This window comes from Symphalangus syndactylus, chromosome 22, assembly GCF_028878055.3.
Source record: "Symphalangus syndactylus isolate Jambi chromosome 22, NHGRI_mSymSyn1-v2.1_pri, whole genome shotgun sequence".
Taxonomy (NCBI): Eukaryota; Metazoa; Chordata; class Mammalia; order Primates; family Hylobatidae; genus Symphalangus; species Symphalangus syndactylus.
The window spans coordinates 52,514,657-52,541,232 of NC_072444.2; the positions used below are offsets into that span (position 1 = coordinate 52,514,657).

The following is a 26,576-nucleotide window of genomic DNA, read 5'->3' on the forward strand; positions in this document are numbered from 1 at the left end:
TTGTGTCCTGCCTGACCTCGTTTTCAACCTTCCCAAGGGTGGCCTCAATGCTTCTGGAATCTCTGTGCTTTGCTGATAAACCCTGTGCTGTGCCCTCCCACTTAGGCTCAACCACCCCTTGGGGTGGAAGAGCATTTCAACGTGTTCCTTCTGATACCCTCTAGAGCACATAGCATGACGCTTTGCAGACTGTGAGCATGCAGCAAATGTGGAAAGAGCCTCATTCCTATTACATGGACCAGCCTCCCCCATTGAGTGGTCTCTAGCTTCATACTTGTTCACTTCATTCCACATTTTCTGAGCATCTATTATGCTCCGGGCTGTGTGCTAGACAACGTGGGGAGAACAAAACATGATTTAATAACATTCCTGCCTTAATCCCTCATCTAGGAGGAAGTATAAACCTGGCCCAATGGTAACTGTAATATGAGAAAGCCTTTGCCCAGCAATAATGATTATAACAGGCACCACTTATTAGGTGCTAACTGTGTTCTGTGAAAGTTACAGAACTTTACACAGCTGGCATACTTTACACAGTTCCTACAGACTGGATGTTATTATCCCCTTTTCTAGGTGACAAAGCTGAGACCCAGGGCTCTCAGGAACAGCCCCCACAAAGAGCCAGGGGAGCACAAAGGGAAGAAACAGGACTGAACACTGGAGGGAACTGATGGGATTTCACAGGGTAAATGCTACATAGGTGGGGGCTCAGAGGCTCCCCAGCTTCTGGAAACCTGGAAATAGAAGGAAAAGGCACCCCAGCTAGAGGAAACCATTTCTATCTGGGATGCCTCTTCCTTCTAACTCCAGGTTTCCAGAAATTGGGAAGCCTCCAATTTAGAAAAGGCTTTGAGTCAGAGCAAAGCCGTTGAGTCAGAAATCTCATGGGTATTTCAGAAATGGTAACCACACGTGGCATGAACTAACATATCTGTCAATAATGCTCAAAGGTAGGTTTGGTGGGACTAGGAGGCAATGGCCAGGGATGTCTGAGCATCAGCTGTATGCCAGAAACTTTACCTATGTTGTTTCATTTTGGCCCCTTCAGCCCTATGAGTTTAGTATTACTACCTCCATTTTAAGGATAAAGAAACTGAGGCTATGAGTAAGTGGCCAACTCTGAATATAACCACAGTCTCACCTGGCAGCTCTGCAGGTTGGTTAAGAACACAGGCCTGCACCCTCAGCCTCCCAAAGTGCTGGGATTACAGGCGTGAGCCACAGCCTGGCCAACCTAGTGAAACCCTGTCTCTACTAAAAATACAAAAAATTAGCTGGGCCTGGTAGTGGGTGCCTGTAATCACAGCTACTCAGGAGGCTGAGGCAGGAGAATCGCTTGAACCTGGGAGGTGGAGGTTGCAGTGAGCCAAGATCTTGCCACTGTACTCCAGCCTGGGCAATGGTGCAAGATTCCATCTCAAAAAAAAAAAAAAAAAAAAAAAAAACACAGGCCTGAGTACTTAACTTCCTTGTGTCTCAGTCTCCTCATCTGTGAAATGGCCATGCAGTGGCACCTTCCACATAGGGAAGTTGTAAAGACTAAATGAATGAATACATTGAAGTGCATGGAGTGGACGAACTGCTCGATATGTACTAGTGACTGTGACGATCCTTCCCCTGCTCTCTGGGTGTCTGTCACCTGGCTCTCTGTCCATCATGGCTTACATCCATGACTACAGCAGGGCCATTGCTTCCCTTCCCTGCCTGCTCATGACACTCACTAACGGGGCCAGGCAATTGGAATTTGCAAACGCTCTCTTGTTTGCTCTTTTGACATATTCTTGGTTGTACCCAATATCTGGGTTTCTTTCTCCTTTCAACTCTTTTTGTCTCTTGGAAAGCAGTAGAAAGTCAATTATTTTTCTTATACTTCATAACACACTACCATACCAGCCCAGTATTCCACAGATCCCAGCATGAATTTTCATGCTTATTGAATAGCATCTGTTTCCCAAGGTCTTCGATGCAGAGGGGACCCAGGGGATAGATAGTTCACCCTCCATATCTGTGTGTTCTGCACTCATGGATTCAACAACCAATTATGCATGGAAAATATCTGGGGAAAAAAGCATCATTGCTCAACACGTAAAGACCATTTTTCTTGTCATTATTCCCTAAACAATAAAGTATAATGCTTACTTACATATCAGTTACATTGTATTAGGTACTATAAGTAATCTGGAGATGATTTAAAGTATATAGGAGCGCATGTGTAGGTTGTATGCAAATGCTATGCCATTTTATAGAAAAGATTTGAGCATCTGAGGACTTTGGCATCGACACGGGTGCTGAAATCAATCCCCCATGGATACAAAAACAAAACAAAACAAAACACCGTACTACATGAGGCGAGTGGAAAATCTCTTTCATCATTTCTCAAATTGGGTCTCAAGTCTTAAGACAGCCCACAGGTGGGCTAGTGGGCTGCTTTGCAGGAAGCTGGCTGAGGAACAGGGTGTCCCGGGCCCTGCTAGGACAGTAGGAGGAGGTCTGAGTCAGATCTCCCAGAAAGGATGGTGCCAACATCAGGGCTGTTCTCAGAGGCTGATAGAGAGATGGGTGATGACAAAGAAAGCCCCGGCTTGGGGCAGGATGGCTGGCACCAAGTGGCCAATATCCAGGCTGGGAGAGGTGGAAACAACCCTATCAGAGACAAATCACATGTCTCCAAAGCAGACCCTCTGCCAGCAAGGACTCCATCAGCTACTGGCTGCACCGGGCCCACCTCCGCCCAAAGGGATTTAAAACTTCAATTTGGGGGAACCTGAGCTCACAGTTGCTGATTTTATTTATGGCTCATATCCCTTCATTGTTCACCAGAGGCTCGTGTGTTTTAGTGTTTTGTGTTTGTGTGTGTGTGTGTGTGTGTGTGTGTGTGGTGGAGAGAAGTATTTCAGTTGAATTTATTTATCAATTCTGTTTTCCTGTTTTTAAAATTAGTTTTCTGATTTTGATTTATTATTGCCTCCTACTTGCTTTCCTTGGGGTTTGTTGTGTGCATGCATTTTTTTGTTTTATTTTGCTATTTTGAGTTTCTTCAATTAGATTTTTGTTATCAATAATACTTTTAAAATATTTATTCTCAAAAGAAAACATATAAGTGACCAAGAAACATGAAAAAATGCTCATCATCACTAATCATCAGAGAAATACAAATTAAAGCCACAATGAGATACTGTTCTCATACCAGTCAGAATGGCTCTTGTTGAAAAGTCAAAAAATAACAATGGGAATGGTGGTGGGAATATAAGTTAGTCCAGCCACCATGGAAGGCAGTTTGGAGATTTCTCAAAGATCTCAGAGTTGAACTACCACTCGACTCAGCAATCACATTACTGGGTGTATATCTCAAAGATATAAAATAATTTATCCCAAAGGACACATTCACTTGTATGTTCATCACAGAACTATTCACAATAGCAAAAATAGAATCAACCCAGGTGCCCATCAACGGTGGACTGCATAAAGAAAATGTGGTTCATATACACCATGGGGTACAACACAGCCATAAAACAAAACAAAACAAAACAAAATCATGTCCTTTGCAGCAACATGGATGCAGCTGAAGGCCTCCATCCTAAGTGAACTAATCTAGGAATAGCAAAACAAATAGCACATGTTCTGCCTTACAAGTGCAAGCTAAACATCAGGTACTCATGGACATAAAGATGGCAACAATAGACGTTGGGTATTACTAAAGCAGGAAGGAGGGAGGGAGGCAAAGGCTGAAAACCTTCCTATTGGTTATTATGCTCACTACCTGGGTGACAGGTTCAATCACACCCCAAACCTCAGCATCATGCAGTATACCGTTGTAACAAACCTGCACATGTACTCCCTAATTCTAAAATAAAAGTTGAAAAAGAAAAAAAGTAAAATATAAATAGTTGACGCACAACAACAACATTTGTATAGTACCTACTATGTGCTAGGCCTTCAACAGCACTTTGCATATATTAACTAATTTAATTCTTACAACCATTATATGATGTAGGTGCCATTTTCATTCCTATTTTCCAGATGAGTAAACTGGGGCACAAAAGGTTAAGTAACTTCACAGAATCATGCAACAGCACTTGGCAAAGTCTGGATTGAAACCCTGGGCACTTTGCCTCTAGAGTTCACCTATAAGTCACTACCTATGTGCCAACCCGTAAGAGTAATAGCCAGCATCACTTGTGGGCTTAGTGTATGCCTGGATCTTGTTAAGTGCCTTGCATTTGTTGCCTAATTTAATCCTGAAGCAGAGAATGTTATTATCCTTGTTGACAAATGAGCTAGCTAAAGCTGGAAACTCAAATTCTGGCTCTGCTTCTGAGTGCCAGACTTGGGATTTCATCCAAGTGTGTCTACTGCAGAGGCTGTGTCCTACAGACCCTCTTCATTGTCTTCATATGTTTTTGAATAGTAAAAAGCTTTAAAACTATGAATTTTCTTGAGTTATTTTAAAGGAGAATTGTAAAATTCCAAAGGGAAAAAAATGCAAGCTAAGTTCTCCCAAGCAATAATAACAATAAGATCTTGCCCTGCAGTTCTGGTTGGAGAATCAAAACAGGTACTACAGGCTGTCTCCACCCGCACAGGGCTGGGGTTGCCGGCGGTCCTTAATAGAGAGCTTAGGTTTCCCAGCTCTGGGCTCACAGTGGACTTGGAACTTTACCCACCAGGTTTGATTGAACTTTAATGACTCTTTTCTGTTTGGATGCTCACACCCAGAGACCTGCAGGTCATAGGCGTGTGTCTGTAAATCAAGTGATGAAGAAATAAGAATTGGTGAAGACCAGGCTCACCCCATGAGAGCCTGTGGGTATCCCATCAGCCACTGGGATTGCACAGCTCCCTGGGGTTTGGCACGTCATCATGGAGAGACAGACTGAAGAATTAACTCCTCTGCAGCTGGAGAATATGAGGCTGAAGGCTCCTACTGCTATGTCTTGTCATAAACCTAAGTGTCACATTGGGAGGTGACACTTAGGGTTATGACAGCAGTAGCCTTCTTTCCCTTCTCCTCATCACCATAAGAAGAGGAAGAACAAAACTGAAAAGGAAAAAAAAAAGCAAAGGAAAGCTAGCATTTCTTGATCACTTACCAAAGCCACATATGATTTCATTTAATACTCAGCTGTGGCTGGGTCCAGTTAATCCAACTGCAGCGATTCTGCACTTGTGATGGGACTTGGGCAGAGGAAGGGAACCTAAGACCATGATGGACACGGAGTCACACTGTTTGGAAGAGAAAGAAGGAGCCAGAGAACAAGCAAGAGCCTCAGCATCAGGGGACTCAGCCTTCTGAGCATTGCCTTGGCTGTGGTCATCACACTGTGTCCTAAGAAAAATTTGCCTGACTTAAAAATAGAGATAAAAAATTTTTAAAGAAAACAAAAAATAACCTTTAATCCCACAGCTTGAAATAACTCCAGCTGGTATAGGAGAAAAGTGAAAATACACATGCATGCTTAGAAAATCCAATGTGTAGAGAAAGGAAGAAAATGGAAGGTAATCTGCCCCTCTTTTTACTTTCAACATTAGCAACAGTTTTTTTTTTTTTTTTACAAGAAAGACATGCATGTATCAGTATTTATGATTCTCTCTGTATATATGTATATATAAAATACATATTTTGTATATTTTTGCACAATATATTTATACATTATAGTCACACAAAACATATATTTAACACAAGAAACTATTATATGCCACAGTATACCATTCACCTCTGTGTGATATTTCATGCTAATATCACATAAGCACAAACATAATTCATTCTTTTCACCAGTTGCATATTTGCTCACCATATGGATATATCAAATATGTTTTAGTGAGTCCCCTATTGATGGACACTTTGTTTCCACTTTTATTTTCCTCCTCCCCTTTCAAAATTACAAACAACATGGCAGTGAATAAACTTGTATATCTGTTCTGGAATTGTTTACAAAAATATGCATATGTTCCAAAGATAAATTCCTACAAGTGATCTTCACAGCCAAAGGAAGCAAGCATGCATTTCCACTTCTGGTAGGTATCACCAAATTGTTGTCTAGAAAGGTGATACTAACTTAAACGTCCATCAATAATGCATGAAGCCAATTTTTTCACACAATTGCACCAGATACCATAAAGCTCTTTAATTTTTGCCCAGATGATAAATTATAAAAATTACTGCTGCTTTTATTAAAATATGAGATAAATTTTTCATGTTTTTCATTAGTTGCTTATTCACAAATTTTGCACATTTGTTTCTGTTGGATGTTACTTTATTACTTATTGAATTTTATGGGCTCTTTGTTAATTAAAAAATTTAGCCCTTTGTGATGTAACACATCCTTTTTTTGTCTTTTCACTTTCTGTATATAACTTTGCTTACAGATTTATTCATTTATTTATTTTAATAGATGGGGTCCCATTAGGTTGCCCAGGTTGGAGTACAGTGACTATTCAGAGGAGTGACTATCCCATACTATACCCCTGAACTCCTGGGCTCAAGGGATCCTCCTGCCTTAGCCTCCTCAGTAGCTGGAACTACAGGTGGATGCCACCAAGCCTGGCCAGGTTTTAAATTTTAAATCACCAACAGTATCATTCAATTATTTTGTGGTGTCTCAATTATGTATCTGCTTTATAAAAGCTTGTTAATTTTTTGTTTTCTGAAACATATAGCTTTGTATTGTCACATGTTTAAATCTTCACTCCAATTGTAATGTCTTTTGTTAAAAGGAGTAATCTAGCTTATTTTTTCAAGTTCTTGCAAAATCATGAAAAAATAATCTCTCTTTCTCCCACTGATTTTTAAATGTTATTTTGTCTTGTATTTAGGACCCACATATATTTGTGTCTATTTCTGTTCTCTTCATTCTATTTTGGTATGGAAGGCCTGTGCAAGTGTATCTGGGTGAGTGTGGGTGGGGGTGATTTTCTACCCTGAATTTATTTTCTCCCAGTATTTTATTTATTATAACTGCAAAATGCATTTTAATATCTGGTAAAAGTAGCCTCCTCTCATTTTTCTTCTTTTTTGGATGTTTGTTTTTTCAGATGAATTTTGCATAACTTAGTTAAGTTTCAAAAAATTTTGATAACAACAAAAATCCTCTTGGTATTATAATTACATTTACATTTTGAAATTAATTTTGAGACAATGGTGTTTTCATAAAATTGAGGCTTTCTATGCCAAGAGGTTAGTGCATCTTTTGTTGGTACGTAACTATTTTTGAGACTCTTGCATTTAAAGTTTTCTTTATTTGAGACCTGCACATATGCTAAATAAGTTAGCATGTAGATATTATATCTTTGGTTGACATTGTTAATGGAATTTTTATTCTATTTATATTATTATATAAATATATCTTGCATGATATAGTATTTATATCTACTATTTCTTTATTTTGTCTAATTGAAATGGTTACCACTTCCAGTATAATATTAAATAATAATTACAATGATAACCATTCCCAGCTTTAAAGAAAACATTCTACTATTTGCCACTAAGCATGATTCTCACTTTTGGTTTGGTACACACACACACACACACACACACACACACACGACATTTATCTATTCCCATTTTTTTAAGACTTTCTGTTGTGGTTCTCATAATTAGAAATGAACATTTCTTCTATATTTTATCATATTAAGGACTTATCTATATATTCCTGCTTTTGAGTGTTTTTTAAAAAATCAGGGATGAACTTGGTCAAGTTCTTCTATACATGTTAAGATTATCAGATTTGTATTGACATAATAATGTGATGTATTATATCAACAAATATTCAAATTTTAAGTTCTCTCGTGCCTTCTAGGGTTGAATCTTAGTTGGTTGAAGCAAGTTACTCTTCCTTTTGTAATCCTGAGTACTTTCCAATGTCCTAACATTTTATTAATTCAAATTATATTTATATTTATATTCATATTCGTGAATGATATTCACCTATAATTTGTGCCTGTGCATGTGTATCTGGGTGAGTGTGGGTGGGGGTGAATTGTCAATATCAGGGTGTACATATTTCAGCTGTTTACTAATCTCACTTTTACTAGACTTTGAACCCCCTAAGGTGAAAAACTGCATCTGATTCATGCTTGACTCTCTGGCACCAAGCACAGTGCTCAGCACTGAGATGGCACTCAATATTTGTTTGAAGAGTTGAGTTGGTGGTAGATAAAATAAAGTGTTAGTAGTATAAGCCTATTCCTAAAACCATAGGAGGTATACTTATACTGAATAATTATTTATTGCATATCTGAAATGAAGATTTTAACTGGATGTCTTTTACTTTTTTTGCTAAATCTGGCAACTCTAGTTTTTGGAATAAAGAAAGCAATGATCTGGTAAACATCATGCACTAGAATGATAATGACTGATACAACCACTCACACTGATCTCTCCGAGGGACTCTGAAGGGTGCAGCAACAAAGGCTTGCTAGACCTGGGAGCCTCTGGGGGCGCCTGTGGAGGAGCTGCTTGTGGGAGTTTTACCTGGCATCTCTGGATATGTGTGATAGGTCTGTCTCATGACTTGAGTACTCACCTGGCTTTGGGATGTTACTACAATACAAAGAAAATAAAAAAGGAGACCAAGCTGGGTTTATAGCAATGACTAATGCAATAAAATAGAAAAACAAGTAAATGGGCATGTTTAGTGAATGAAAGTAGTGATTTTCTTTTTGTTCATTTTGCCTTTGGCACTTGGCTAAGATAGCCAGACTAAAGCTCCTAGACCTTGTCATGCTCAGTGGAAACAATAGCAAGCCAACAAAGACTTAAGTGTAGGCTTATAGACATCAAGTCATCCTTAATTAGGCCTGGAGAAAACCATTTGCTGGGCAAGCCTGGTGGAGGCCAGGCTGGCGGCTGCCCTGCCTTTTTCTAGCCTCAGCCTGGGGAGGCGTCGGGCTGCAGCTCCATGCCACCCTGTCCTTCATGGTAGTGGACAGAGTGAAGGGGACACATTTGGCTGCTCAATGGATGAAAAAACTGTCATTGGAGGGGATTTCCTGGACAAGAAAAAAACTTTAGGAACCTCAGTAATGGGAAAGAAGTAACAATGCCAAAGCTTCCTGTTGCCTGGGAACATTTGGAAATGATAAACACTTAATCTCATTAGCTTTGTTTTATAGCCAGAAAAAGCCCTATTTCTTAGTCCTTCATAATGTGTCCTCTTGCTACTTCTCAGCCTCATCTCTCAGCATTGCCCACCTTGCAGAGCACATTCTGGTCATGATGGATTTTTTTATTTCCTAGGAGGCATCAAGTTCCCAGCTCTAGACCTCTGAGCATGCTTTGAGGCCTCTCTGGCCATGATTGCCTCCATAATGACCACTGCTTCAGAGAGACCTGCCCCAACTCCACCTGATGCAGTGGCACGGATGTGCCTCTGCACTCTGACAGAAGACTGGCTATGCAGCTGTCCGGCGTTGAGCACAGGCTTGCATTGTAATTGCTTAAATGTCTGTTTCTCCAACTGCTCTATAACCTTGTTAAAGGTGGGAACCGTGTCTTAGTTTGCTTACCCCTGGGTCTCATCCCTGACATAGAGGAGCTTCAGTAAATAATAAATTTTAAAAGTTTAATAAATAATGGTCCAGGCTTTTCCCAAAGACAAAGAAGGAAGGAGTTCTCAGTGAATTGGGCACAGTCCTAAACTGAGTGAGTTAGTCTGCAATGGTGGACATTTTATTCCACCAATTTGTGGATTATGGTCAATTGTGAATACTTAGAATGGGTTCAGCCCTGTGCTGGCTGCTGTGTGACATATGAAGACAGACGTGAGACACATGACTTCCAGCACGTTGTCATCCACAGTCCAGTAGAGTGTACATAAGCATAGAAAACAACTGTTAATAGTAAGGTAACCTGTTTTTAGAAATTATAAGATAATGCATGTACCCAGCCATCAATCCATAAGAAAATACTCAGAGGAATAGCTAGGTGCTTGTAAAGGAAGAATCATGTATTGAAAAGAAAGCCAACTCAGGTTTGAATACAGGATCTACTATTCACACATTGTGTGAATTTGGACAAGTTAAGAAACCTCAGTTGAATCCCAGTTTCTTAATATATAAAATGAGATCATAATAAAAGATGAGGCTCAAATGAGATTATGCCTATGAAGCACTTAACACTATACCTGACATTTGGTAGTATCTCAAGAAATGATAGCTGATGTCATTCTGCAGGATGTTCAACCTTGAGGTATTTGTGAATGCTCAGATATTTGATGTTATGTAAACAAGAACAGTAGAATATGAACATTTTCTGTTATTTTTTGTGGTAGTTTATTTTTTTAATTGTGGGAACACATTGTGGGCTCATCTGCCACACTTCTATGATAGTGGGGGGTCGTTTTTAGTACTCATTCCTGAATCCTGTGACTTGCCTTAGTTCCTAGAGCGCCAAACCAAGGCATTGCATATCTGAATAAATGTTACCAACAGCCAAGTTCAAGTTTCTACAGGTTCCATATGTCTCATACTTGCTCATCCACTGCTCTTCTCGAGTGGTGGAGAGGTGGAGTCAGAGGATGGGAGGCAGGGAGATCTGGTTTGCTAAAGAAGACGTAAACTTGAGCGTTTCCTACCTTGTGTGCCACCAAAACACAGATTCTCTGCACAGATCTAGATTTTCTTCTTATATTGTGTGGGAGAGGCTACTATTCTCTATCTGTCTTTAGGGAAAACAGGAAGGAAGCCCCTCTGGACATCCAGGGTCGCTCAGAATTCACTCGCTTAATACTTCGGGGTATAATCATTGTATCCCCCATCCTGAGGGGGTGTCCTCAGCACCTCCCACTCTTCCTTGCTTACTCATTAACTTCTGTCTTTTCCAATGGATGTGAGCCCCTTTGGGACACAGGCAGTGTCTGGGTCACCTATATTCTCAGCACCTAGTGTAGTACCTGCCACAGAGGAAACACTCAACAGATATCTGATAAACAAATGAAAAACATGAACAAATAAATCAAGCAACAAAGAAGTATTTTAACTTTTAAAGCATGGTTTTATTCCTTTCTGGGAGATCATTTGCATCTGGGAACAGTCAACCTAGAATTGTCCCCATTTCTGTCTGTTATGACACTTTAGACAACACTTGCTTTTATACCAGAACCAGTATCCATAAAGCTTGCATGGGATTCCCAAGGCATTCCCATGCGCATGCCAGAGCCAGCTGTGTCTTTGGCCAGGCAGCTGAGGAGGAGCTGGAGGATCCCAGCCACCCAGCTGTCCTGATGCTGTGACTCCCAGAGCCTGGATGCACACATTTGCGTGGAAGCAACTGCCATGCACACACTGCTTCTACTGGCCCTGGCTCCAGTCACCCTCTGGGAGATTTTCCCTGACTTCCCCAATTATATGAGCATCTTCACACAAGTCTGCACCTACCAGATGCTCTTTTCAGATGTTTCAGGTCAGAACTGTTTCTTTGCAAAGCTGTAATGTTCCCTCAACTTTTCAGTTTAGAGTCCTCCTTCTCAACATAGGTGTTTTATCTTCTGTCTGTCCCACTAAATGGTGGGACCATCTCTCAGCAACACAGAGTATCTTCATAGATCTCATAAACACCTTATTCTGAACAGCTCCCTCTCATGTTCACTTCTGTCTCACTGAAATCAGGGTTAAATTTATCTCATGGCAGGCAAGATGGCCAAATAGGAACAGCACCAGTCTGCAGCTCCCAGCAAGATCAGTACAGAAGGTGGGTGATTTCTGCATTTCTAACTGAGGTACCTGGCTCATCTCATTGGGACTGGTTAGACAGTGGGTGCAGCCCATGGAGGGCAAGCTGAAGCAGGGTGGGGCATCACCTCACCCGGGAAGCATGAGGGGTCAGGGAACTCCCTCCCCTAGCCAAGGGAAGCCATGAGAGACTGTGCAATGAAGAACAATGCATTCCTGCCCAGATACTACAGTTTTCCCATGGTCTTCACAACCCGCAAACCAGGAGATTCCCTCAGGTGCCTACACCACCAGGGCCCTAGGTTTCAAGCACAAAACTAGGCGACCATTTGGGCAGACACTGAGCCAGCTGCAGGAGTTTTTTTTCATAACCCAGTGGCACCTGGAACACCAGTGAGACAGAACCGTTCACTCCTCTGGAAAGGGGGCTGAAGCCAGGGAGCCAAGTGGTCTAGCTCAGCAGATCCCATCCCCATGGAACCCAGCAAGCTAAGATCCACTGGCTTGAAGTTCTCACCGCCAACACAGCAGTCTGAAGTCCACCTGGGACACTCAAGCTTGGTGTGGGGGAGGGGTGTCTGCCATTACTAAGGCTTGAGTAGGCAGTTTTCCCCTCACAGTGTAAACAAAGCCGCTGGCAAGTTCAGACTGGGTGGAACCCACTGCAGCTCAGCAAAGCCCTTGTAGCAAGACTGCCTTTCTAGATTCCTCCTCTCTAGGCAGGGCATCTCTGAAAGAAAGGCAGCAGTCCAGTCAGGGGCTTATAGACAAAACCCCCATCTCCCTGGGACAGAGCACCTGGGGGAAGAGATGGCTGTGGGCATAGCTTCAGCAGACTTAAACATTCCTGCCTGCTGGCTCTGAAGAGAGCAGCAGTTCTCCCAGTACAGTGCTCAAGCTCTGCTAAGGGACAGACTGCCTCCTCAAGTGGGTCCCTGACCACTGTGCCTCCTGACTGGGAGACACCTCCAAGCCGGGGTCGACAGACACCTTATACAGGATAGCTCCAGCTGGCATCTGGCAGGTGTCCCTCTGGGACGAAGCTTCCAGAGGAACAGGCAGCAATCTTTGCTGTTCTGCAGCCTCCGCTGGTGATACCCAGGCAGACAGGGTCTGGAGTAGACCTCCAGCAAACTCCAGCAGACCTGCAGCAGAGGGGCTTGTTAGAGAGAAAACTAACAAACAGAAAGGAATAGCATCAACATCAACAAAAAGGGCATCCACACAAACCCCATCCAAAGGTCACCAACATAAAAGACCAAGGGTAGATAAATCCACGAAGATGAGGAAAAACCAGCGCAAAAAGGCTGAAAATTCCAAAAACCAGAACTCTGCTTCTTTTCCAAAGGATCACAACTCCTCACCAGCAAGAAAACAAAACTGGATGGAGAATGAGTTTGACAAATTGACAGAAGTGGGCTTCAAAAGGTGGGTAATAACAAACTCCTCCAAGCTAAAGGAGCATGTTCTAATCCAATGCAAGGAAGCTAAGAACCTTGAAAAAAGGTTAGAGGAATTGCTAACTAGAATAACCAGTTTGGTGAAGAATATAAATGACCTGATGGAGCTGAAAAACACAGCACGAGAACTTCATGAAGCATACACAAGTATCAATAGATGAATCAATCAATCAGAAGAAAGGATATCAGAGATTGAAGATCAACTTAATGAAATAAAGTGTGAATACAAGATTAGAGAAAAAAGAATGAAAAGGAACGAACAAAGCCTCCAAGAAATATGGTACTATGTGAAAAGACCAAACTTACGTTTGATTGGTGTACCTGAAAGTGACGGGGAGAATGGACCCAAGTTGGAAAACACTCTTCAGGATATTATCCAGGAGAACCTCCCCAACCTAGCAAGACAAGCCAACATCCAAATTCAGGAAATACAGAGAACACCACAAAGATACTCATCGAGAAGAACAACCCCAAGACACATAATCATCAGATTAACCAAGGATGAAATGAAGGAAAAAATGTTAAGGGCAGCCAGAGAGAAATGTCAGGTTACCGACAAAGGATAGTCCATCAGACTAACAGTGGACCTCTCTGCAGAAACCCTAAAAGCCAGAAGAGAGTGGGGGCCAATATTAAACAATCTTAAAGTAATTTTCAACCCAGGATTTCATATCCAGCCAAACTAATCTTCATAAGTAAAGGAGAAATAAAATCCTTTACAGATAACCAAATGAAATAAAATCCTTTACAGATAACCAAATGCTGAGAGATTTTGTCACCACCAGGACTGCCTTACAAAAGCTCCTGAAGGAAGCACTAAATACGGAAAGGAAAAAGTGGTACCAGCCACTGCAAAAACATGCCAAATGGTAAAGAACATCAACCCTATGAAGAAACTCCATCAACTAATGGGCAAAATAACCAGCTGGCATCATAATGACAGGATCAAATTCACACGTAACAATATTAACCTTAAATATAAATGGGTGGCTAAATGCCCCAATTAAAAGACATAGACTGGCAAATTGGATAAAGATTCAAGACCCATCAGTATGCTGCATTCAAGAGATGCATTTCACATGCAAAGACACACATAGGCTCAAAATAAAGGGATGGAGGAATATTTACCAAGCAAATGGAGAGCAGGGGTTGCAATCCTAGTATCTGATAAAACAGACTTTAAACCAACAAATATCAAAAGAGACAAAGAAGGGCATTACATAATGGTAAAGGGATCAATGCAACAAGAAGAGCTAACTATCCAAAATATATAAGCACCCAATACAGGAGCACCCAGATTCATAAAGCAAGTTCTTAGAGACCTACAAAGAGATTTAGAGTCCACATAATAATAGTGGAAGACTTTAACACTCCACTGTCAATATTAGAGCAACGAGACAGAAAATTATCAAGAATATTCAGGACTGGAACTGAGCTCCGGACCAAGCAGATCTAATAGACATCTACAGAACTTTTCACCCCAAATCAACAGAATATACATTCTTCTCACCACCACATCACACCTATTCTAAAATTGACCACATAATTGGAAGTAAAACACTCCTCAGCAAATGCAAAAGAATGGAAATCATAACAAACAGTCCCTCAGACCACAGTGCAATCGAATTAGAACTCAGGATTAAGAAACTCACTAAAAACTCCACAACTACATGGAAACTGAACAACTTGCTCCTGAATGACTACTGGGTAAATAACGAAATTAAGGCAGAAATAAATAAGTTTATTTGAAACCAATGAGAACAAAGACACAATGTACCACAATCTCTGGGACACAGCTAAAGCAGTGTTTAGAGGGAAATGTATAGCACTAAAAGCCCACAGGAGAAAGCCGAAAAGATCTAAAATTGACACCCTAACATCACAATTAAAAGAACTAGAGAAGCAAGAGGAAACAAATTCAAAAGCCAGCAGAAGGCAAGAAATAACTAAGATCAGAGCAGAACTGAAGGAGATAGAGAGATACGAAAAACTCTTCAAAAAAATCAGTGAATCCAGGAGCTGTTTTTTTGAAAAGATTAACAAAATAGATAGACTGCTAGCTAGACTAATAAAGAAGAAAAGAGAGAAGAATCAGATCAACACAATAAAATGTGATAAAGGGAGTATCACCACTGATCCCACAGAAATACAAACTACCATCAGAGAATACTATAAACACCTTTACGAAAATAAACTAGAAAATCTAGAAGAAATGGATAAATTCCTGGACGCATACACACTTTCCAGACTAAACCAGGAAGAAGTCAAATCCCTGAATAGACCAATAGCAAGTTTTGAAATAGAGGCAATAATTAATACCCTACCAACCAAAAAAAAGCCCAGGACCAGACAGATTCACAGCCGAATTCTACCAAAAGTACAAAGAGGAGCTGGTACCATTCGTTCTGAAAGTATTCCAATCAATAGAAAAAGAGGGACTCCTCCCTAACTCGTTTTATGAGGCCATCATCATCCTGATACCAAAACCTGGCAGAGACACAACAAAAAAAGAGAATTTCAGACCAATATCTGTGATGAACATCGATGCGAAAATCCTCAATAAATACTGGCAAACTGAATCCAGCAGTACGTCAAAAAGCTTATCCACCACGATCAAGTTGGCTTCATCCCTGGGATGCAAGGCTGGTTCAACATATGCAAATCAAGAAATGTAATCCATCACATAAACAGAACCAATGACAAAAACCACATGATTATCTCAAAAGACGCAGAAAAGGGCTTCGATAAAATTCAACACCCCTTCAAGCTAAAAACTCTCAATAAACGAGGTATCGATGGAACAGATCTTAAAATAATAAGAACTATTTATGACCAACCCACAGCCAATATCATACTGAATGGGAAAAAGCTGGAAGGATTCCTTCTGAAAACAAGCACAAGACAAATATGCCCTCTCTCACCACTTATATTCGACATAGTATTGGAAGGTCTGGCCAGGGCAATCAGGCAAGAGAAAGAAATTAAGGGTATTCAAATCGGAAAAGAGGAAGTCAAATTGTCTCTGTTTGCAGATGACATGATTGTATAGTTAGAAAACCCCATTGTCTCAGCCCAAAATCTCCTTAAGCTGATACACAACTTCAGCAAAATCTCAGGATACAAAATCAATGTGCAAAAATCGCAAGCATTCTTATATACCAATAATAGACAGAGAGCCAAATCATGAGTGAACTCTCATTCACAATTGCTACAAAGAGAATAAAATACCTAGGAATCCAACTTACAAGGGATGTGAAGGACCTCTTCAAGGAGAACTACAAACCACTGCTCAAGAAAATAAGAGAGGACACAAACAAATGGAAGAATATTCCATGCTCATGGATAGGAAGAATCAATATCATGAAAATGGCCATACTGCCCAAAGTAATTTGTAGATTCAATGCCATCCCCATCAAGCTACCAATGACTTTCTTCACAGAATTAGAAAAACTCCTTTAAATTTTATATGGAATCAAAAAAGAGTCTGTATAGCCAAGACAATCCTAAGCAAAAAGAACAAAGCTAGGGGTATCATGCTACCTGACTTCAAACTATACTACAAGGCTACAGTAATCAAAATAGCATGGTACTGGTACCAAAACAGATATACAGACCAATGGAGCAGAACAGAGGCCTCAGAAATAATGCCACACATCTACAACCATCTGATCTTTGACAAACCTGACAAAAGCAATGGGGAAAGATTCCCTATTTAATAAATGCTGTTGGGAAAACTGGCTAGCCATATGCAGAAAACTGAACCTGGATCCTTTCTTTACACCACATAAAAAAATTAACTCAAGATGGATTAAAGACTTAAATGTAAAACCTAAGACCATAAAAACCCTAGAAGAAAACCTAGGCAATACCATTCAGGACATAGGCATGGGCAAAGACTTCATGACTAAAACACCAAAAGCAATGACAACAAAAGCCAAAATTGACATATGGGATCTCATTAAACTAAAGAGCTTCTGCACAGCAAAAGAAACTATCATCAGAGTGAACAGGCAACCTACAGAATAGGAGAAAATTTTTGCAATCTATCCATCTGACAAATGGCTGATATCCAGAATCTACAAGGAACTTAAACAAATATACAAGAAAAAAACAACCCCATCAAAAAGTAGGTGAAGGCTATGAACAGACACTTCTCAAAAGAAGACATTTGTGCAGCCAACAAACATATGAAAAAAGCTCATCATCACTGGCCATCAGAGAAATGGAAATCAAAACCACAATGAGATGCCATCTCACACCAGTTAAACTGTGATAATTAAAAAGTCAGGAAATAATAGATGCTGGAGAGGATGTGGAGAAGTGGGAACACTTTTACATTGTTGGTGGGAGTGTTAATTAGTTCAACCATTGGGGAAGACAGTGTGGTGATTCCTCAAGGATCTAGAACCAGAAATACCATGTGACCCAGCCATCCCATTACTGGGTATATACCCAAAGAATTATAAATCATGCTGCTATAAAGACACATGCATACGTATGTTTACTGCAGCACTATTCACAATAGCAAAGACATAGAACCAACCCAAATGCCCATCAATGATAGACTGGGTAAAAAAAATGTGGCACATATACACCATGGAATACTGTGCAGCCATAAGAAAGGATGAGTTCATGTCCTTTGCAGGGACATGGATGAAGCTGGAAGCCATCATTCTCAGCAAACTAACACAGGAACAACAAACCTAACAACGCATGTTCTCACTCATAAGTGGGAGTTGAACAATGAGAACATATGGACACAGGGAGGGGAACATCACACACCAGTGCCTGTCAGGGGATGGGGGGCTAGGGGAGGGACAGCATTAGGAGAAATGCCTAATGTAGATGACAAGACGATGGGTGCAGCAAACCACTAGGCACATGTATACATATGTAACAAATCTGCATGTTCCACACATGTATCCCAGAACTTAAAGTATAATAAAAATAAAAAAATTAAAAAAATTATTCTCATCCAAGGTATTATGATATTAGACTTTTGAAAAGAAAATTTGATATATTTGACTATAACAATTTTTTTTTCTGAAAAGATAGTAACAACAGACATTTCAAGCTAGTAAAGAAGATAAAGATGATATTTTTAGAAACGCAACATGGGAGGTTCCTGAATGGATGTTGCCTAGAGTCTGCGCCAGCGTGCTGAGAAGACTTACCCTAATGCCAGGACTGTGCTCACTAAGCATTTGACAGGCGAGAGATGAGCGATGCAAAGGTAGGTAGAAAAATTAAGGAAATCCGAATGTTTTTACAAGTTGTCCAAGAGCAAAAAGAAATCCAAACTTGCCTGAGAAGCCTGGACTGTTATTTGTTAATGATGATGGTGAGAGAGATCTGCTTAGTAACTAAATATCATGTGTTAGATGTGCCTCATCATGGGTTGAGGGCACATGGAGACTGTTTACATCTCATTTCCTTTGTTCTGGAATTCTGTGGAAAGTTCTGCTAATTATTCATTTTTTTTGAAGAGTTCAAAACTATTCTGAAAAGGTGACTGATCCAGCCTACTTGAATGATGCTGAGACTTCTTGAGTACATGAAAGAATCAGTGGGAGGTGACGTCCTAGTGTGTCCAAAGGAAGATTGCGTTCACTTGCTATTTAAAAGCCAAAAAACATTGGCTAAAAAAAAAAAAACACTCAAGAAAATTGTGTTGTAATGTTAAGCTTTAGGCAAAGCCATCTCCTAACTCATATGCATAGCTAAGATGGATAAAATATAAAAATCACAAAGATAAAGCTATGCTCAAAAACATGCTAGACATTTCCACAGGGCAAAAAAGAACAGAAATACAAAATGCAAACGGGTTAGAAAGGATAAAGCGGGGACCTACTGAACTCCAGGTCTAGAAAAAGATAAAGGTAAGAAGAAATTTGTATCCTGTGACTAACAAGCTGGAAACATCCCCCTACCCCCAAACACACACACATGAAGCAGGAGAGCAGAACTGAGCTCTTTGGTTGAGAGCAGACACTGAGGCAGTTTATCCCTACCCATAACAGAAAGCTGGAGAAGTTGTCCACATTGACCTGGGGACAGAAGTCTATAGTCAAGACTTAAGATAAGCATTTTTGCTGGCTTATAATTCCTAGGGGAATGGGAACCCCACACTGTCAATATAAAAACATGGTTCTTGTCTAAGGGTTGCCAAGGGGAAAGAGGGATGTAATTTCAAAGCCACTAGCTACTAAGTGATGAGCAGGAAGAAAGAGACAGAGAGAGAGCAAGAAAAAAATCTTATCCAAATGAGCTTGGAAACCAAAATTATAAAAAAAAAAAAGGAAAAGAAATGATAAAAATGATGTTTGAAAATTAAATTAGACTTTTTACCCCAAATAAAATGAGAATAAGAAGAAATCTGAAAGTGACTTTAAAATATGATTATGTTCTGAGAAAGACTGTAGTTGGTAGTTGTAGACTACCAATTTTACTGTAACGGCTAAAAATCCAGATAGATTGCAAAAGTTGTGCTTTTAAAGATACTAGAGAGCTGTAGAAATGCAGAGAACTAAATGAACTAAAATTCCAGAGAAGAGAAAGTCTTTCTGATGAGAGCAGTCAGTTATTGGCTGTTTCTTTCCTCTGGGTGCATTTGCCAATTTTGTGTTTGGTTGAGGACCAGATCTAACAAACACAAAGGGATTTGTTACGGAAAAGAGAAATGAGCAAAGCTTTTGGAAGTTGTGCAGGGCTGGCACGACAATTTAGAAACCTTGGGAGCCATTAATGCACAGCTGGCTTTCCCTATGGCTCATTTTCTAAATTCTAAGGCTGTACAAAAGGCTATGGGATTTTGACAAAGTGGGATAAAATCTCTTGATCTCACAGTATTTGGGAGAAAATTTCCTCCTTGAGGAGTGTGGCCCACTTCAAACATACACCTATTCTCCTCTCCAAAATATTTTCCAAATTTCCAAAGGGGCAAAAATCCAAACCTTTGAAGGTTGAGACTAAATTTTTCCCAGTGTTCTAAGATTGAAAAGATAGAGACCAGCAGCCTGTCAATCAAAAGTTCAAGAGAGATACATCCAAGAAATGGAGAGGAAACAGAGGTGAATGAAATAAATCTTAGCAAAACTGCAACCAGCCTTAACCTAGCTTATGCTGTGTGATTAGATCAAGGTGGTCAGCCCCTTACTAATATGCCTAACATAAGAGACAGGGAGCTCTTGCTTGTGAAAGATATTATCTGTAGCCTCTACAATTCCTTTTAATAAAATATCTGGCATATAACGAAAAAAGTACTAGATACGTGAATCTACACAAATGAATCAAATGGACCTTCTAGTATTACAAAATACAATATCCAAAGTTAAGAATTTTAGAAATAAATTTAAAGATAGTGAGTAGAAATATCCAATCTGAAGCTCAAAGAGAAAAATGAATGGAGAATCAAAGTCCAGCATAAAAGGCATAAAGGAAATAATGTAAAGGACTGAAGTACCTGTAACTAGAGTCTCACAGGAGAGGAGAGAGAATAAGGATAGGCACTATTTCTAGAGAAAATTTTGCAAAGCTGATGAGAAATATTAATCTACGGATTCAGAAACCTTAAGCAATGTAGATACAGAAAAAAATCACACTTAAGGTTATCATAGTGAAGCAACTGGAAGACGCAGGCAGAGAGAAAAATATCAAAGCATGAAGGAGGGGTGGAAAAGGGTATGTTACTTTCAAATGATCAGCAATAAGGCTGGAGGCTAACTTTCCAATAGAAACTATGAAAGTCAGAAAACAGTAAAATAACATATTTAAGATGCTAAAAAGGAATATTCCAACGTAGAATTTTCTTTTCACCAAAAATATTTTTTTACAAACTTAAGCTGAAAAAGAACCTACTAGAGATCTTAGAAATGAAGTATAGACATTCAGATACAATACTTAGTAGACAAGACTCCAAAACAGACTATAGATTGGACACAAAGAACAAACTGTGAAATGTAAGATAGTTCTGAGGACTTACCCCAGGTTCAGCACAGAAAGATAAAGATATTCAAGATCGTAAAATGAGGCTAAAGCTATGCTTATAGGGAAATGGATAGCTTTAAATATATTTATTGAAAAATGGTGTTTCAGTTCAAGAAATTAGAAAAGCAGTAACAACCTAAAGAGGACAAAGGAATTAACAGTTACACGAGCAGGAACGAATGGACTAAAAAACAGACAGTAATAAATCAGCCAAACAAATCAGCAAAACTAAAAGTTAGTTCTTTAAATAAAGACAAAGTTTAGTAAGCCCAATCAAGCAAATAATAGAAAACGCAAAGAGACAATATTAGGGATTACAAATAAGACAAAGCTACAGAAACAATAGAGATGTTCTGTGTATGTGTGTGTGTGTGTCTTACTACATATTCTCTTTATTCATGTATGTATATATATATTTTTGTACATATTCATTTATATTTATATATAAGTATACATTTATTTTTATATAATTGATATGAATATCTTTTTTAAGTAAATTTTAAAAGTTAGAATGATGAACTGTCTGGAAAATGTAAACCACAAAAATTGACTAAATAAGAAATAAAAAGCTAAGTAATCCATAATTAACTATTACAGTATTATTAAATTATATAGTAATTACCTTAACATATATATTAAGTATAGTATAAAGTAAATATATCTTTTAGGGGTAAGGCATATTATTACAGAGTCAATTATTAAAGTAATTGATTAAGTCAATTAATTATTAAAGTAATTGACTCTAATAATATACCTTACCCCTAAAATATATCAATAGATATTTTTAGGTGATGTTTTACAAACCTTCAAGAAATAGATAAGTTCTATATTGTATAAGGTGTTTTGAAAAATCTAAAAAGCAAGAAAGTGTCCCGACACATTTTATAAGGTAAAAACTCAAACTTGACATCAAAACTGGACAAATGTAGACAAGAAAATAATGTTGTCCAATCTCACTTATGAACATTCATACAAAAAAACTAAATAAAATGTAGAGTATCAAATCCATAATTTTAAGAACAAAAATGTTTCAAGACTAACAAGGCTTATCTAAAAAATACAGTATTTAGACATCAGTGTGTGTGTGTGTGTGTGTGTGTGTGTGTGTATATATATATATTTCCATTAACAAAAGAAGAAAAAATATGATACTCCTTCAGATGCAAAAAAAGCAATTGTAAACCTCAACATTCATTTTGATTAAAAAAATGTTAGACCATCCTGGCTAACACGGTGAAACTCCATCTCTACTAAAAAAATACAAAAAAAATTAGCCGGGCGTGATGGTGGGCGCCTGTAGTCCCAGCTAGGCAGGACTGAGGCAGGAGGCTGAGGCAGGAGAATGACAGGACTGAGGCAGAAGACTGAGGCAGGAAGCTGAGGCAGGAGAATGCCGTGAACCCAGGAGGCAGAGCTTGCAGTGAGCCGAGGTTGTGCCACTGCACTCCAGCCCAGGCGACAGAGCAAGACTCCATCTCAAAAAAAAAAAAAAGAAAGAAAATGTTAGAGATCTAGGAATCTCTTTAACTTCATAGACTTTATCTATTTCAAGAAAGACAAGAAGGAAGAAAAAAAGGACAGAAGGAAGGGAGGGAGGGAGACAGGGAGGAAGGGAGGAAGGTAGGTAAGGAGGAAGAAAAAGAAAAGGATGAAATGGGTGGGAAAAAGGAAAAGTTCTTAGAAAACAGTAGCAACATTTCCTTTAAGTCAAAAACAACACAAGGAGGCCTACCATCATCCCATATTATGTAAGGATTGCCAATGGAGAAAAAAGATAAGAAAAAGAATAATTGGTATAATATTTCTTTCATGGATTTATTGAAGTATAGGTGATACATAATAAGCTGCACATATTTAAAGTGTACAGTTTGGTAAGTTTTGACTATATGTATACCTGTGAAATCATCATTGCAATAAAAATGATTAATATATTCATCACTCCCAAATTTCTTCATATCCCTTTGTAACCTCTCCCTTATGCCTTTCCGGAACCCAACCCCTAGCCCCAGGTAACAGCTTATATACCTTTTGCCACTGTTTATTAGGCTGCAGCTTCTAGAATTTTATATAAATGGGATCATGCAATATATACTCTTTGGGCTGGCTTCTTTAGCTCAGCATAATGATTTTGAGATTCATTCATGATTTTGTAGTTATCAACAGTTCATTCCTTTTTATTGCTGAGTTACTATCCATCATACGGCTATATCATAATTTGTTTATTTATTAACCTGTTGATAGACATTTGGGTTGTTTCTAGTTTGGGACTATCACAGAAAAAGCTGCTATAATCTATGTGTTAAACATAATACCAATCAAAATCCCAGAAAATTTATTCTTTTCAAAAATAGACAAGCTGATTCTAAACTTTGTGTGAAAATGCAAATAATCTAAAATAGCCAAAACAATGTTTAAAAACAGTACTTAATAAACTGGTTTCAGGATTTATTATAAAGCTACTATAATCAAGATAGTGTAGTTTTGACAAATAAGCATATTGAGCAATAGAACAGAATTTCAATTCCAGAAGTAGACTTCCTATATATGGCCAATTGATTTTTGGTAAAGGTGCCATGGCAATTTAATGGAAGAAAGGACAGTCTTTTCAGTAAATGGTGTTGGAACGATTGGATAGACATGTCAAAAAATTAGAAAACTTTGAGAAGAAAACATAGGAGCTCCCAGCATGCCCCGCGCCGCCGCCGCCGCCGCGCCGCGGCTTGAGGGCGGGAGGCTGGGGGAGGGTAGGGGAGCCGGCGCCGCTGCCATGTTGGGTCTGAAGCGGCTGCTGTAGGCGCCGACGGGGCGAGCGGGCGTGCGGAGCGGGCGACAGCGGCGTGGGATCTGCCTCTCTGCGAGCAGCTGGGAGCGGCGGCGGCGGCGCCATGAGCGGGGGCACCCCTTACATCTGCAGCAAGATCAGCCTCATCTCCAAGGCGGAGATCCGCTACAAGGGCATCCTCTACACCATCGACACCGAAAACTCCACCGTAGTCCTTGCCAAAGTTCGATCCTTTGGTACAGAAGACAGACCAACAGATCGTCCAATACCACCTCGAGATGAAGTCTTTGAATACATTATATTCCGTGGGAGTGACATTAAAGACCTTACTGTTTGTGAGCCACCAAAACCACAGTGTTCTTTGCCTCAAGACCCAGCTATTGTTCAGTCCTCACTAGGCTCATCGACTTCTTCATTCCAGTCCATGGGTTCTTATGGGCCTTTGGGCAGGATGCCCACATACAGTCAGTTCAGTCCAAGTTCCTTAGTTGGGCAGCAGTTTGGTGCTGTTGGTGTTGCTGGAAGCTCTTTGACATCTTTTGGAACAGAAACATCAAACCGTGTTACCTTACCCCAAAGTAGTGCGATTGGTTCTGCCTTTACACAGGATACAAGATCTCTAAAAACACAGTTATCTCAAGGTCGCTCAAGCCCTCAGTTAGACCCTTTGAGAAAAAGCCCAACCATGGAACCGCCTCGGCCCACTTACCTGCTCCAGCAGCTGTTGGGAGAAGGAGTCCTGTATCAACCAGGCCTTTGCCATCTACCAGCCAAAAGGCAGGAGAGAATCAGGAGCACAGGCGAGCTGAAGTACACAAAGTTTCAAGGCCAGGAAATGAATAACTCAGAAATGGTAACAAGAGACAAGTAGCTCTAGGTGCTCCTTCAGCTCCAAGGAGAGGACGTGGGGGTCATCGGGGTGGCAGGGGAAGGTTTGGTATTCGGCGAGATGGGCCAGTGAAATTTGAGAAAGACTTTGACTTTGAAAGTGCAAATGCACAATTCCACAGGGAAGAGATTGACAGAGAGTTTCATAATAAACTTAAATTAAAAGAAGATAAACTTGAGAAACAGGAGAAGCCTGTAAATGGTGAAGATAAAGGAGACTCAGGAGTTGATACCCAAAACAGTGAAGGAAATGCTGATGAAGAAGATCCACTTGGAGCTAATTGCTATTATGACAAAACTAAATCCTTCTTTGATAATATTTCTTGTGATGACAATAGAGAACGGAGACCAACCTGGGCTGAAGAAAGAAGATTAAATGCTGAAACATTTGGAATCCCACTTCATCCAAACCGTGGCCGTGGGGGATACAGAGGCAGAGGAGGTCTTGGTTTCCGTGGTGGCAGAGGGTGTGGTGGTGGCAGAGGTGGTACCTTCACTGCCCCTCGAGGATTTCGCGGTGGATTCAGAGGAGGTCGTGGGGGCTGGGAGTTTGCAGATTATGAATATAGGAAAGACAACAAAGTTGCTGCATAGTCTACAAACAAGTCTCTGAAAATAGGTGAATTTCTAGCTCTTCATGGTCCTGAACATTGATTTCAGTCTTTGTGAAGAATGAAGAAGTGAATTCGCTGTACATTTGTCACCAGCACTGGGTTTTTGTTTTTTGTTTGTTTTTCCGCTTAATTTCAAAGATAAAATGCAGTTACTTTTGGGGGTGGAAGGCTCATCTTAAAACATGAGCATTAAATATATTTGGAATAGCAGAAGGTTAAGTAATTTCTCATGTATAGTTAAACTAAACTAAAGCAGTACTTCAGTGGGACTTACAAGTATTTTTTCATCACTGAAAGGTTTTTTTTTTATCACTAAATTGTATTTGGCAATTGCAAGTTGCCTGCGGATAGGGCCGCGATACTGTGTTTTGAGCCACAGAAGGTTATGTGTGTGTGTGTGCACATGTGTGGTGTGTGTGTGCACATGTGTGGTGTGTGTGTGTGTGTGTGTGTATCTTTTTCCTCCTTTCTTTTAGGGAATCCTGTAATATGAGGTAGCTTATTTCATCAATTAATTAGAGTGCTGGATGGTAGAGAATTTTGTCAGTCAACTATGTACACACAGTAAATACTGTTTCTTAGGCAAAGGTAACTTTTTTATATAGTTGTAAAATTCCATTACATTCCATTGCCAAAGAAACATTAAGAACTTTATATAGCTGTATAAAAAGCAACTAGTTTTTTAAAGAATAAACATTTTAAAGTCAGCAAAAAAAAAAAAAAACATAGGAAAACATTTTAGTGACCTTTGGTTTGGCAAAGATTTCTTCAATATAACACACATGCAAAATGAACTATAAAAGAAAAAAATCAATAAATAGAACTTGATAAAATTGAAATTTTCTTCTTGTCAAGGATACTGTTAAGAAAATGAAAAGACAAGCCACAAACTGGGAGAAAATATTTGCTAAATAAATTAATTCAAGATGGATTAAAGACTTATATGTTAGACCTAAAACCATTAAAATCCTACAAGAAAACCTAGGCAATACCATTCAGGACATAGGCGTGGGCAAGGACTTCATGTCTAAAACACCAAAAGCAATGGCAACAAAAGCCAAAATCGACAAATGGGATCTCATTAAACTAAAGAGCTTCTGCACAGCAAAAGAAACTATCATCAGAGTGAACAGGCAACCTACACAATGGGAGAAAATTTTTGCAACCTACTCATCTGAC

The 26,576-nt window shown here is 39.6% G+C and overlaps 1 protein-coding gene across 1 annotated transcript; it reads left to right on the forward strand.

Moving 5' to 3' along the window:
- The first annotated feature begins 23,868 nt into the window (after positions 1–23,868).
- LOC129472478 (protein LSM14 homolog A-like) lies at positions 23,869–25,610 on the forward strand. The gene is made up of 2 exons (XM_055262133.2): positions 23,869–24,536; positions 24,767–25,610. The coding sequence occupies exons 1-2, from the start codon at positions 23,999–24,001 to the stop codon at positions 25,375–25,377; spliced, it is 1,149 nt and encodes a 382-aa protein (XP_055118108.1). The 5' UTR covers positions 23,869–23,998; the 3' UTR covers positions 25,378–25,610.
- Positions 25,611–26,576: the final 966 nt, after the last annotated feature.